General features: G+C 37.0%; 1 protein-coding gene across 1 annotated transcript in view; it reads left to right on the top strand.

The window, feature by feature from the left end:
* The window catches only part of GABRD (gamma-aminobutyric acid type A receptor subunit delta), a 17,685-nt gene extending 14,733 nt beyond the window's left edge, over positions 1-2,952 (top strand). The window contains exons 7-9 of the mRNA XM_009648122.2: positions 439-594; positions 1,194-1,405; positions 2,653-2,952. Coding sequence (XP_009646417.1) covers positions 439-594; positions 1,194-1,405; positions 2,653-2,952 — 668 coding nt within the window. The remainder of the gene's footprint in view (positions 1-438; positions 595-1,193; positions 1,406-2,652) is intronic.
* The last annotated feature ends 11,397 nt before the right edge of the window (positions 2,953-14,349 follow it).

Below are 14,349 nucleotides of genomic sequence, written 5' to 3'. Positions count from 1 at the left end.
CTTTCATGTATTCAGATTCTCATTTATGCTGCACATCTCCTCTAAGCTCTTTTTTGAGTTTGAAATTAACTTGGCCTTTTAAAAAATCTAAATTTAGTATCTGGAGGACTTTCTACAGCAGATGATAAGACAGTACACATTTTGAAGCAATACTGTTATTCAAGAAGACTCATGATTTTATTTTCAGATCTGGCATTGATATGACCTGAGTCAAATCATTTGACCTATTCTTAGCTGGCAGTGCTGACGAGAACTGCAGTACCTCGTGCAGGGTTTATGAACACTAATTGAATAACATTCAAAAAAGCTTTTTGTGATCCTTGTCCAAAAGATGTTTAAGAATGTAGATCTGTGTCATTATAGGAAATGGTATTTTGAGTATCAGTTTAACAGTAATTCACACAGTCAGAATCTTTCTTTGTCTGCTCTTTTTTCCAGCAGGTCAGTTTCCCAGGCTCAGTCTCCACTTCCACCTTCGGCGAAATCGAGGAGTTTACATCATTCAGTCTTATGTACCTTCTATCTTACTAGTGGCCATGTCGTGGGTATCCTTCTGGATCAGTCAGTCAGCTGTGCCTGCCAGAGTGTCATTAGGTAAAACAGATAGTATGGGGAACTAACAGGGAAGGGCATGGTGAAGTTGTAATTACACTCTCCAATAATTCCCATTTTCCATGATGGTGCATTTATGAACGCTACGTTTACATCTGCAGAAGAGAAGGTCCTTTAGCAGATTTCCTTCACGTTTTAATTTCTGTCATGCTATCAGAGCAGCTGCCTCAGTAAAGAACAGAAAATAACCATCTAAAGATGATTAAAAGCAATAGTGAACGTGAGGCAGATGTATGAAAGAACTGATTTGAAGGAACTGGGACAGTGACAAAAAACTGTTCCTAGAGCTTGTGGATCTGTGCCTGAGAAAGGGTTGCAAGTCCAGATGCAAAAGTTTTTGAGGGTTAAGTCTTTTGGTTTTGTTTGTCCTGACCTAGAACAAAACCAAGGATAACATGTTCAAAGCTGCCTTAGACATACCAGTGCACAGTTTTTTACAAGCTCGCCTGTTTTGAAAATCAGAAGCCACACTATTAAGGGGCTTCTACTGTGAAAATATTCCTCAGCTTCAGATTAGTAAATACACTTATTATAGTGTATACTATGAAACCTAAAGTAAATTTTCTCACACTCCACTGCAGGTATAACTACTGTTCTGACTATGACTACACTGATGGTCAGTGCCCGATCTTCGCTTCCACGAGCATCTGCCATCAAGGCACTTGATGTTTACTTCTGGATTTGCTACGTCTTTGTCTTCGCTGCGCTGGTAGAATATGCATTTGCACATTTCAATGCTGACTACATGAAAAAGCAGAAGAACAAGATAAAGGCGAGAAGGCAGAGTGGAGAGGTCAGTAAGCATAAAACTGTGAATAACTTTGCAAAAGCAATCACCCTGCGTTATGACCTTTTTCTATTATGGAAGCAAATTCTTCTACTCCTTTTGGGAAAAAAAAAATCCTGGTTAATTCTTTTGTCACGTTAATATGACAAGCAACCAAATGCAACTGCTAATTTCCCCTTGCAGCTTGATTACATTAAAGACAACATATACTTACATGGCTTGTTGCTGTATTTCAGATAGGAAATGGAGAATAAGAGAGAATGAGTAAGAAGAGAGGCAATGTTTTGAGCCAGTTTTGTATATCTTACATTTTGAGAATATATTTAGACCCTTTGATATTTGTCCAGTCCTCAGTGTAAGTCATGGCAACCTTGAGTTGCTCCTGTAGGGTTAGGGAAAAGTCATTATGAGAGTATTACATGAGGTGGGGAAGAAAGGCCTTTTCTCAGAAGGTATTCTTTAGTAGCTGCTTTGGCTAAGATTCTTTTAGTTCTGCTACAGCACAATAAAATGCTGTCAGCAAAACAAAAACTGGGCCTGTAGTTTTGAATGTTGTCCCCTGGAGATTACACTTTTTACACCTAAACTGCATAAGGTAAATACAGATACACTTAGCATGGATATAAGTTATGCAGATATGAAGCCCAGCGAAACTGAACAAAGGAGTCTGTAGATGAAATTTCTTCCACGAGCTCCAGAAGGCTTTGCTGCTTTCTTCATTTACATACACGCATGTTAGTGACAGCAGAATGAATTGATTAAGGAACTTCCACACCCCCTCAATTCACAATTTGTAGTCCAGGCCTAAATATTTTTGAACACTCTGGCACTTTGGGTATTATTTATTATTACTTCATTTTATTAAGCTGTAGCGGATACAACAGATCCATATTCATTTTCTGTTCCACCTTCACGTTCTCTCAACTTTGACAAGAGCCTGAGAACTGCCTATTGCCTTTGACCACAGAATGGGGTAACTGTCTCCTTAGAGTCAGTCAGTTCTTTGCAGCCAGGAGAGTATAAGCATGCTGTCTCAGCGGTGCCTCGGTAATTCAGAGCATGTAAAATTATAAACAAAATTTAGACGTGGTAGCACAGCCTTTCAGTGGTCCTTCTGCCAAAGCAAATGATAAATACCATTCAGCACTTACGGATCTTATAGGTATTTCACCATGTAGCCTGACTAGCTTGGATGAAGTACGCTACTTTTGCCCTATAGATTGCTATTACAGGTTGTCCTCTTTCCTTTGCAGGTAAACGTGAAGAATGCCATTGTTCTGTTTTCCCTTTCCATAGCTGGTGTGAACCAGGAACTGGCCATTTCTAATAGGCAGCACCGAATTCCCAGAAGCCTGCCTGGATCGTATGGCACAATAGAAATAGAAACTGGAGAGACAAAACATCAGCAAATAATGAAACTGGATAAAAAGAGTGGTCTGAAGTCCCTCTTTAAGCCCATTGATGCTGATACCATTGATATATATGCCAGAGCCGTGTTCCCAGCAGCCTTTGCAGCAGTCAATGTTATATATTGGGTTGCATACACAATGTAAAAATCCCCACCAAACCTCATGTGAAGAGCTACAAATTGAACAATACCGACAGACTAAAAAGCCCTTACTGAAACTGTATTGATCCATCTCTTCTCAAAATATTTTCCAATGAGCTCAAGACATTTCTAAAGTCAAGAAAATCCTGCAATCAATTCCTACTAAAAGCAGCAATTTATTACTGATCTGATTTGGTACAGTAATAACTGCGCTCTGCCAAACAATCCCACCTCCTTTTTTCCTGTAATACCATGAGACAATTTTTCATATGTACATATTTGCAGCAAAAGTTTAAATCTTAAATTACTGTGGTTTTCTCCATTTTAAGGGTTGACCAGTAATGAAGATTTGGCTTTTCACACTCAGATAATTTCCTTTTTTGTAATGGAAGAGCTAATTCCTTGCTTCCACACAAGTGATTTTCTGCATCTGGCCTTCTCTGGGATGGTCTAAGTTTAACAGTAGTGGTAAAGTTGGAGTTTTTAATCATAAAAATCTCATGAACAAAGTAAAGAGGAATAGAGGGGAATGGAGGCTTTTTCTTAAATTATTATTTGTCTTGGATAAAGTACTGAAAACATTTCAATGCTCTTAGTCACAGCATGAAATAAAATATACTACATAAAATTCTACTGAATCATTAATAATGACTGTATTACATTTCAGATCTAAGCTAATGAAAGTTTAAACACTTAAACACAGTAATGTTTATTAGTTTAATAGGCCCAAAAATAGAAAAAAAGTGATTTAGAAACATAGGGAAAGCTCAGGCTTTCTATGTTGGATTGGGAAAAATTTTAAAGGTGCTTGATAGTGAAGGAACTCAGGCTGCATTTTCAGGAAGGACTTTAGAATTCCTTCTCTTCATTTTCAGTGAGAGTCTACCATGTGTGCCTCTGAAAAGATCCTCTTTGTATCTGTCCCTAAGTAGCTGAGTGAAGTAAAAAAAGGTCATAAATGACTAAGTTACTCAGTTGCTTTGGATATTTTTGGCATTTTTATTCAGAGGCTGACCTAATATGTTAGGCCTCTTCACTTCCATTATTTGACAATGAAATTTGTGGGTACTCATATGCACTCCTTAATTCAGGACTAGATCCTCTCACCCAGCTCATGCAAAATAACACTTTGTTCTGTAAATAATTCCAGTGAACTCAGCAAATGAAAGAAGTATTCACAACAAATGCAAGTTTCATAATTAATCTCTAAAAAACTCCGCAGCAAGTATATTGGGATATGGATTAAAACAACTTAAATATTGTTAGTTTAGGAAACCAGTGTAAGACACTTCAAAAGGGAAATTCTTTCTGAGGATTTTGTGGCCTTGAAAGTGAGAGGTTGTTTCAAATATAAAGACTGACACAAAAGAAAATACGAAATGAGAGAGGCAGAAAAAGAAGGAAGCAAAGCAAGTGGCTGAAAGCTATGATGGAAGGGAGCATGGGGACATGTGAGATTAAACAAGCCAAAAAATGTAGATAAGAATTGCGCTGGGTTTTGAAGATGGAGCTCTTGAATGTAGTGGCTGATGATTAATAGTTGCAATTGCAATAAGGATGAAACAAGCATTTAATCACAGTGGAGTGTGTGCACATTCCTCCTGTCTTACTTATCTGTTACATACAGTTTGATTTCATATGACCAGCACTGAAGGATAGAGCATTTTAACACAGATTTGTAACTTAAAATAAGATTTGTTCAATATCACCAAAGTAAGAGAATGTGCTGAAGACAAAAATAATGATTCTGAACTGAGCTATGATAGAAAATATGCTCCCATCACAAGTCAGTCTTAGGTTCACCTCAATCTTTACCTTCTGTTATAACAGAAAATCTATGTGCCAACAGTGTGCTGGAAATGCAAACTGACATCAAGCTATAATTGTTCCACAAAGTTTTCACCAGCCTAGCCCTGGACTGAGACACTCAGATTCTGCTCCAAGATCTTGCCACTGACTTGTTGGGCAATCTCAGTTAAGTCATTTCACTGCATCATCTTCAAAATTGATATATTGATACTGATTTCTTTCCTGTATCTTTGAGTTTTACAGAAGAAAAAAACTTCAGGAGAGACAGAAACTCTTATCCTCCAACTAGGTAAGTGCATCCAACTAGTACTTATGTGGTGCTATTTACCGTAGTTTCTGAGACTCTCACATACTGAATTAAAGCAAAGTATCACTCAACTTTCACCTTATCCAGAACGCTAATGAAATTCTACCTTCAATACATGCAGGTAACGAAAGGCTTCTTTTTCCTTCTGCTTCTCCTCTTTCTATTTTATTTTTCTTGGTGTTTGTTCCCGATGTTGATGAAATGCTACATAACAGAAATACACCATTTTTTTTAAGTCTGTTTCTGGTCATAATCACTTTCTCCCAAAGGAAGTTCAACACCTCCTGCTCTCTTCTGAATCATTCTTACCGTTTTATGTAATGATTAAGTGCAGAGTGGAATAAAAACAGCAGAAGCATGACTTTACAATGCCTTTTCCTTACTAAGTTGTTACTTTTTCCATGATCCTATGTCTACCTCTCCTTTCAGTTTAAAACTGAACTTTTTCAATTTACACCTGATCTCATTCTTGTCTGGCCTCAGAAGCATTGGAATTTTAAATGTAACTCTTGGATGATGCACTTTCATAGGCAAGGCAAGATGGTAGGCAAGTCCGAAATATTCTGCTCAGCCCTTTGAACAGTACTACACCCTTTACAAAGACAATAGTGCCTTATTCTTCTCTGTTACACTTGCATAAATCAGAAATAATCTTTGTTTTAAAATCAGCAGATTAACTACTGCTGTGAAAGCGGAGTCTAACCTTTTTGTATCCTCCTGGTTTCTTTAGCAATTAGTTTATTATACTGCCTGTCAGGGTCAGTATCTGCTGCTAAGAGTGAAATTATTGACTAAATCCAGCTGAAGAAATGCTCACAGCAAGTTCCTGTGGAGTGTAAATCATAAGAAAATAATCCATGATTTTGGAATTAAAGTTATTAAAGAGCAGAGAACAAAGCATTAACCTAGTGCCTCTAGTGCGCAGTGGCTGGTTATTTAGAGTAATTAGCAAGGAGGCGGCTGCAGATATTATAAAGGCAGTGTCTAATCTAATTACTTCAGCAGTAATAGTTTGTAATTGTGCACCTGACATAACTCTTTACACTGAAGCCAACTGAGTAATCACATGGGGTTATTGGACAAAATTAGGTGCTTCTCCATCTGGGAGACGGTCATAGGATGCATGCCCTGCTGACTTCTTCAAAAGATTTATTAAATGAATTTTTCTGTAGTTTGACTGCAGACCTTCAAGGCGCACAGCTCAGTTGTGACTGATCAAAGTAAAAGGTGACAGCAATCTTTTCCTCAAAAAAACCCAACCACAAAGCCAGAATGCTAGACTATCACAATGTTGTAGACAGAAGCATAAATAAAAAGGGGGGAAAAAAAATCTCAAACCATTGCAGGCAGTCAGAAATGTGCACTGTGAGCAAACATATGGCAATGGTGTCCGTTCCAGGAATGAGGTGACTCAGAGGGGAGAACAGGTGTTTCAGCCACTGTTGCTGCACTTGCATGAGTAGCACAAAACACCTCCATCGTGAAGAGTGGGATTTTCTTAAATCTGTTTCCAGAGCCAGAAATAGAAAAGTCAGATGCCATTCAAACTCTTTTAAGGAGAAACTTCAGTATAGGAGTATGGTGGAATGATTGGAGTTTTGCAAAAATTTGAATCTTCTGTACTTTTGAATATGCTTTACTTTTTTTTTTTGCCATTTAAAAATCATCATACTTAAAATCACCAGACATTAATACTTGAGATTTATTAACATCTAAAGACAAGGCCCTCTTCAACTCTAATTTCATGATGCCCTTAATAAACAGCAATAAACTAATTTGATGTCAGTTGAATGCTGGCTTTGGATGTACTAGCATCAAGGAGAGGGAAAAAAAAAAAAAGTATATGTGACAGATCAGCAGGCACTTTTTCTGTGCTGTACCTGAAAGCATTTGTATTCCTTTCAGCAATTCAGAGTACTGTGCTATGGACTGGTGTGTCTGTGATAAAAAGAGTGGGATATGTGTTAATGTAATCATTCTAAATGTGAAGTGTTAATAAAATGTAGATCTACAGAAATTGGAGCTTCTATAAACAGACAAAATAGACATTCCAACTACTGAACTGGAAGCTAAAATTCATTAGAAGGAAAATCAAAATAAACTCAGAGATTTCACCCGATAATGAAATTCTGCCTCTTCACAGTGCCCAAGGGCTTGTAAAACTCTACTTTGGCCTTGACAACAGAAGAGAAAGCACCATTCTGTATTCATGAGTGCTTTCTGTGGGGCACTTATGCAGGCTACTGTATTAATGTTAAAAAATAGCTGTTGCTATCTCACAAGGTTGAAAAGAGTCAGAAAGCACAAGATGAAGGGTAAGATACTGCATGAGTTTTTTGAAAGTAATGCAGGCAGTGACAGCACTATTAAGAGGTTAATATACAGAAACGTCTGTCCTGTTTCTGGGTAAAAATGAAAGCATTTATCCAAGTTAAAGTAAAAGCTCTCACACCAGTTCTTAGCTGGTTTGCTAATCCAACAGATAATGTAGCGAAACCAATTTAACTCAATGAGGCTTCTACTGTTGGTACAACAAAACACTTAAAACGATTGCTCTGATTTTAAATACTCAGTCATTAACCTAAGAAAGCACTTCACATTGGGAGGAAAACAGCACCCCTGCATATTTGTCAATGAAGCAGAATAGATAACAAAAAGCTTATTGAAAGTTACTGAGAATATTTTAGTTAAAAAAAACCTGAAGCAACTCCCTCATGCCTTCTTTATTATAGCAGAACACTTGCAGTGGTTGAAAGCTTGTTTGATGCTATGATAATACTTTGTGCAATATATGTTACAAACATATATGGCTAATTCGGAATAAAAATTTGGCAGGAAACATGTCTGTTTGGATGGATTTGGTAGCTGGGGATGAGAAAGGCACTGTCTCTCTCTGCTTTTATAGCTTGTGTCTTAAACGAAATGAATTTCAGGATCTAAGCCCATCGTTACATAATGCATTAGGGATCTGTTCTTTCCTTATACCAGCTTTATGTGATGGCTATTCCTTTTACAAAGTCCTGCACAGTAAAAACAAATCCGAGAAGACAGTCAAGCCCAGGCTGTCAGAAAATATAGCACCAACAGAACTAATCAGATGTTATTGGGAGTTCACTGTTCCGCAAAGAGATGGGTCCAAAAAAAGAAATCCAAATAGCCCTAATTTCTGAGATATCTGAAACCGCTGGATTCACTCTAGATGTAGGACCAACCAATACACAGGACTAATTCCACCGAACAAAAGATACCTCTAGCCCAGTGTCCAATGTCCACCTTTTGGTACAAAGTCTGCCATGGCGGTGTTGAGTATATGCATCTTTCACTGAGATCAGTAATGCTCAGCACTCACAAGCATTGGCTTTCATGTTCGCAAGTGAGGCAAAACCAGACAATATTACAAACCAAAGAAAAGTGCTTTTATACTTGTAGGTCTCGTCTACGCAAAAAAGTTCTACTGATTTAACCAAATTAGTTTCACAAGCTGCTTTTGTCAGGATGATCATTTCAGCTCTCACAGAAAAGAGCAACCAAACTAATGGTAGAACTTCCTTGTGTAGTCAAAGCCTGTGAAACTTCAGCGAGGGGATTTACCAAAAATGTTTTAACTTATATTTTCAGAACTGTTTAAATGCTTCATTGGAATACTTTAAGATAGTAAGGAGAAAAGTGCTTATTCAGAAAGAGAATGTTTGAAATAGGTAACAAATATTTTTCAGGCCCTGAAACTAAGTTGTTCAACAATAATTAGCCCTGCAACTAGTCCAGATTTCACCTGACAAGAAGAGGATTTCTGATAGAGTCTTACAGATGCATTAAGGGAAAGGGAACGTAAACAAATATTTAAATTATAAAACTGACTATGCATTATTTCCTGATTGCTTTTAAACAGTTTTTATATTCCTGTAGTAAACATAAAACATTAACCAATAGAGAATTGATATCTTCTGATTGAGGTAAGAAGATTCCTCATACAGTTTCATACAGTGTTCCTTGGGAACTTTCATAAACAAAATATTGTGTTCTATGCCTCCTTTGCATTAGGATGCAGTATTTTTTTGAATAGGAAGTTAACTCTACAGTTACATCCCTTAATTTGTTGGCTCAGTTTACTTTATTGCAAATAGATGGGGGTTGGGTTTTTTGGTTTTGTTTTGCTGTTGGTTTTTTTTTTCTTTTTTACTTTTAGTTTTTTTTACTTACTTCATGTAAGAAGAAACAAAGGTAAAGAAAAAGGTCTTTCAAGACCTGAGAGTCAGAGGCTCAAACGTTCATGTTCACAGGATCCATAACAACTTCAGCAGAAAGCCTGGCACTTAATGAGCCAGTGGGACCAGGTTCCTACCATGTAACTAATAATACACAAAAAGTTCTCAAACTAACATTACAGTTCCTAGCTTACAGAGATTTTAAAGATATGTTTGAGAGGTAATACTTATCCCAACAACTTTAAAAATCTCAACTGGCAAAGGAGTAGCAGAAATTGCACGTCCCTGTTGTGTGAGTACGGAGGAGACACTGTAGCAAGTTGGTCAGATAGAATTTAGAGTAGCTTCAGAAATTTAAGAGCTGCAAAAGGAATCCAACCTCTAGAAATGTATCCCTTTCTTTAACTCTTGCAATCCTTCTATTTCACTTGATACTCATCTTTCCCTTTTTTTCACTTGAAAAGTATTTCATACTTTGGAAAAAAGAGGAAATTTTCTTTCTCTTTGGCACTAGAACATCTTTGGCTAAACTAATATAGTTTCATCACACAGGTATGAAAAACAGCGAGACTAAAAGTATTGGTTTACAAACCTTTGTACCTTCCATAAAAGGCAAGAAACTCAACCCTGTGATCATTTCTATTAAATGATTAACCAGCACACTCCCAAACTCTTTCTCCCCCATTTCATTCTCTTGCACCTCACTCTGGTAACCCCATATATGCAACAGAGAGAAAAAGATAGTTTAAGGCATTCCTCAAATTCTCCACACTCTTAAACAGACTCTTCTGAAGATCATAATTTTGGCCCAAACACGTTTAACAAAGTCACTGGGTAACATAAGTTACTAACAAACACAGGTTTGCATCAGTTGCTTATTTGGGTAAGCAATCTGAACATGAAGAGCACTGAGAATTACCTTTGCTAGCAGAAATACCACAAAACTCTCAATTTTCATGCATTGGGTTACCAGATGGGGTAAGGAGGACATTATTCTTTACATAGCAATAAATAATTGGCCAGCTTTAAGGGGCAGGTATGTGGAATAGGCATAGCTGGAAGTAGGAAAATAACATACAGGCCATTGAGCTTTTCCAGTATTACAGTTACTACAGTCTTAAGATTAAATAAAGATTGAGTGATGAAATACCGAGTAATCTGTAAAACATCTGGTGTAAGAGTCCATCCGGACTGTTCTTCCTTTATTGCTACGTTTCTTTCAGAGTTAGACTACACAAAAGATCTATTTCTGTACATCTTAAACTTACCACATTTTTATAGATGCATTTAAGATTATCCTACCCTCATATTTCCAGGCTGCATGTGCAATTTTTATACATACAAGCTCATATGGGTTTACACATAAAAGATAGGAGGATTCTAGATATTGCTTATAAACTACAGTGTCTATAATATTTTAAAATTGAACCTGTACTTTATAAAGAAGAAACAGTCAATATGTCAGCTATGATTATTTTCAGTTTGTCTACAATGGTGTTTCTGTGCATGCTTATTGAAGGATCCGTCAGACACTTCTTGGATGTGGAATATTTTGAACTAGGAATGCCTGTCTTTCAATCAGACTGAATGCTGGCTGGACCAATAATGAGAACTTAGGACAGCACAATAAGGTCTGGTTCAGGAAAAGCAATAAAAGGAGGATTTTTGAGGAACCAAGGTGAAAACTTGATACTCAGGGTTAAGACTTTTTTGTTTAAAATTGTCACCATTTTCTTCCATCCTCTGAAATGCCAATGGCATGTCTTCAATGGTAGAAGCATTCATTTTCTTCCTTCCCTAGTTTCTTTCACTGTTACCTTTCAGAAGAGGGACTGTTGCTTTCTAAAGGATTAGGACCAGATTATGTAACAAGAAGAAAGGGGCCCCTATGATTTACAGTGAATTGTGTGCTAGTGAACACATACAAAGGAAAGCAGGCAAAAATTGTGTTTCTACAGAGGCAGGTTGTTTAAATATCCTGAAAAAATAAATATAGAAGCATAGAGGTTTGGTGCTAAAACATATGTAGATTGGGCTACCCATAGAATTCTTTATCCTCCTGGCTAATGTGGTGTCAACAAAAGAGAGTTAGCTTCTGGGTGCTTCTATCTTATATAAGAGAGACAAGTAAGGGAGGTGTTGACTTAAAATAGTCTTGAAACATTATTCATTTTGTCTATTTTAACATGGGCTAGAAAAACGCTAATATTCAATCCAGCGAGAAAATCTGCAGAGAATTACCATGGTGATTTCTGATGTTATGTAGGATATATGCTTTACTCCAGTTTATGTTCAAATGCATTAATGCTTTGCCTTATAATTTTTATCCAAACTTAGTGGCATTTGGCCCAAATTGGTTTCCACTGGATTCAATGATTTCACTGCCATTGATTTCAACAGAAACAATAGCTTGTCTCTTGCTTGGCAAAAAAGGAGTAAGCAGGCTGAAGAGCAGCCTGCATGTCTGCACATGTTGCTGGTTTGATCTGCTAAAAAGACATTCTATGGGGATGCGTTTTCATTCTAGAGCAACACAGAACTGGTTACTCACATTTCACATATATTTGAAGTTAGCAGCCGCCTCGCTCCATTTATCTGTTGTTTCGTGCATAGTCTCAAATCATCACTCTAATCCCTACTAAATCTTTGAAACCTTGGAAAGTTGACAGGTCCTAATATAGCTGAAGATCTTAAGTCACTAATTCAAGGAATAACAGCATACCTGTCTTCTCCTTCTACTGAGGTAAAACTAGTACTGGTTGCCCTTTTTTTTTTTCCACTAATTGTCTTTAAGAACTAGTTGTCATAATGATGTCTTAAATGAAGCATGCAGGAGGGAGAAAAGAAGGAGGAGGTTTTTTTGGTCAACCTTGTCAGAAACATACAAGTACTTTGTAGATAGAGCAGTTAAAAAAAATTAAAAGTCATTTCAGCAAAGAAAAGGTAGAAAAATCTGCAAGTCCTCCACCCAGTCATCAGGTTAAAAAACTTACACCTCTGTAACTTTCTGTCTAAATTTGTAAGAATAACTTTGTACATAATCTGTTCTGTGAGGGGTCTATATAGTGCAATGATTCTTCAACAACCTTCCGTAGTAGGAACATTCCCAATAGCTTTAGTCATTTAAGCAATGAAGGTCCTAGCTGAGCCACTTGCTAATGAATTACACAACTTTATGTGTTCATTGAGCTACCAAAATTAAAACAGAGAGCTTTTCCTCCCCGTTTCTTACACCAGTGGAAAAGGAGATGTAAACATCAATATAGCAACAATACTTCCCAAACTACACGGACAGAGTCTTCATCTCTGCTGAATTCCTCACCTGTGAAATAAAATGAACCATAACAAATATGTATCCTTTGATCTCTGTTTCTAAAGAGATATTTTTTCTGCCTTTTGTAAGCCAGAGTGTGCTCTGGAGATGAGACGGATCAACCGGCAGTGATAGGGAGCTAAGAGCCTCCGAACTACGACTGATAATTCATGTTATGCTTTCAGTCCAAGAGCGCCTTTGCCTCCCACTCACATCTTAACCAGCAGACCTCGAGTGTCACTCTCAGTAGTCTGCAATTCTCCTACTCCTGGAATGAACACTAAGCAACAGCACCTTAAATATAAAACTCTAGTCCTCACCGGGTTAAATCACAGAGCTTTTTCCCTTTAGGACCTGAGATACATGATGATAATGGTTATTGGACAGACTTTCTAAACTAATGTATAATTAAGCCTTAAAGGTAAAGAGAAAGCACTTCAACATGAAAGTCTCAAAACAATGAGCAATGTGTCAGCATGCCTGTTTTAGTCAAACACTGATTTGACCAAAACACTTTGAACTAACTTGAGACATTCTAGCAGATTTTTACATGTATCATTAAGTTTTCTTGAAAAATTCTCTTTTATTGCCATAATGGTTCCTCAGTGAGTGTGAGTACCTCTTTCAGTCAAGATCCTTTGGTTCCTCAAGCCTTGGGATTCAAGAGTATCAGTCAAAACCAATTTTGTGATCTGAGCTACAGAAAAAATAAACCGTGCTAGTCAGTAAGTCTTTTTTTTCTGTGATGATTCTCCATTATTTTTTATGTCATATCTTGTTTCAGACCATTCTCTTACCTGATTTTAGAATCCTTTCTCTAATAAATGAATATTTTAATATGGTAAATATCCCAATGTCAATGTTGCATAAGCACTTCATAAATATTTAAAGAGTTGCCCCACTTGTGACTTAACTTGTTTTCACCAGAAATACTCTTCACAAGAATAAGCCACCATATTTGTTTTCTAACCCAACTGCATGAACTTCACGTTAAAATACAAAACATGGCATACTGCATTCTACTAAGCAAAACCATTCCTTTTAATGACTATAAATTGGCTAAGCTTTCTTTTATGCAACCAAAACACCCAGCACCGTCTTTAAATCTCTCTCCCATTGCAGCCTGAATTCACAGACTCATTTTTTTTGGATCTGTACTTGTCTTTACAATACCAACTTGTACAAGTGGAAGCATATAGTATGAACGGGCAAGCATTAGGATACTCCTTTTTTTCTTTCCACAGCAGCTGTTGCTGGCAGAATAACAATAGGTTAATATAAAGCATAAGCACTCAAACAGATCTGTACATAAAAATGTGAAAAAAGAACTGCTGAGATTATGTGCAAAGGGAGGTTGGAGCTATTTGGAAAAGTTAAAATGCTTTTCCATTAGACAAATGCATCTATCAGTAGATCAGAAAGAGGCAAATGCACAGTGGAAACAATAGGCACCAGAGTTAAAATATAATAAAATTCAATACACGCAATCAGTCTCAGATGCAGTAGGTACTTTCCAAAAAATACACATTACTTACAGGTTTTAAGCAGGATGAGTAAAGACGACAAGATAAAATTTGTTTCTGTCTCTTGGTTATGCTGAAGTCCAGCTTGAAGAGAAAATGGTTCCCTGTGACCTAAAAACAATCAGAAAAAATTGTACATTGTTAGTTATTTCTCCTGGTTTTGTAGATATTTGTGCCAAAATACTAGTTACAAGTACTACACCTGTGATATCAAATTATTTTTACAGTATTCACCAAGCTGTAT

The sequence above is a fragment of the Egretta garzetta genome, unplaced genomic scaffold (genome assembly GCF_000687185.1).
Source record: "Egretta garzetta isolate BGI_Z169 unplaced genomic scaffold, ASM68718v1 scaffold61, whole genome shotgun sequence".
Taxonomy (NCBI): Eukaryota; Metazoa; Chordata; class Aves; order Pelecaniformes; family Ardeidae; genus Egretta; species Egretta garzetta.
The sequence above is the reverse complement of the archived record's forward strand: the minus strand, read 5'-3'. Positions and strand labels throughout refer to the sequence as shown.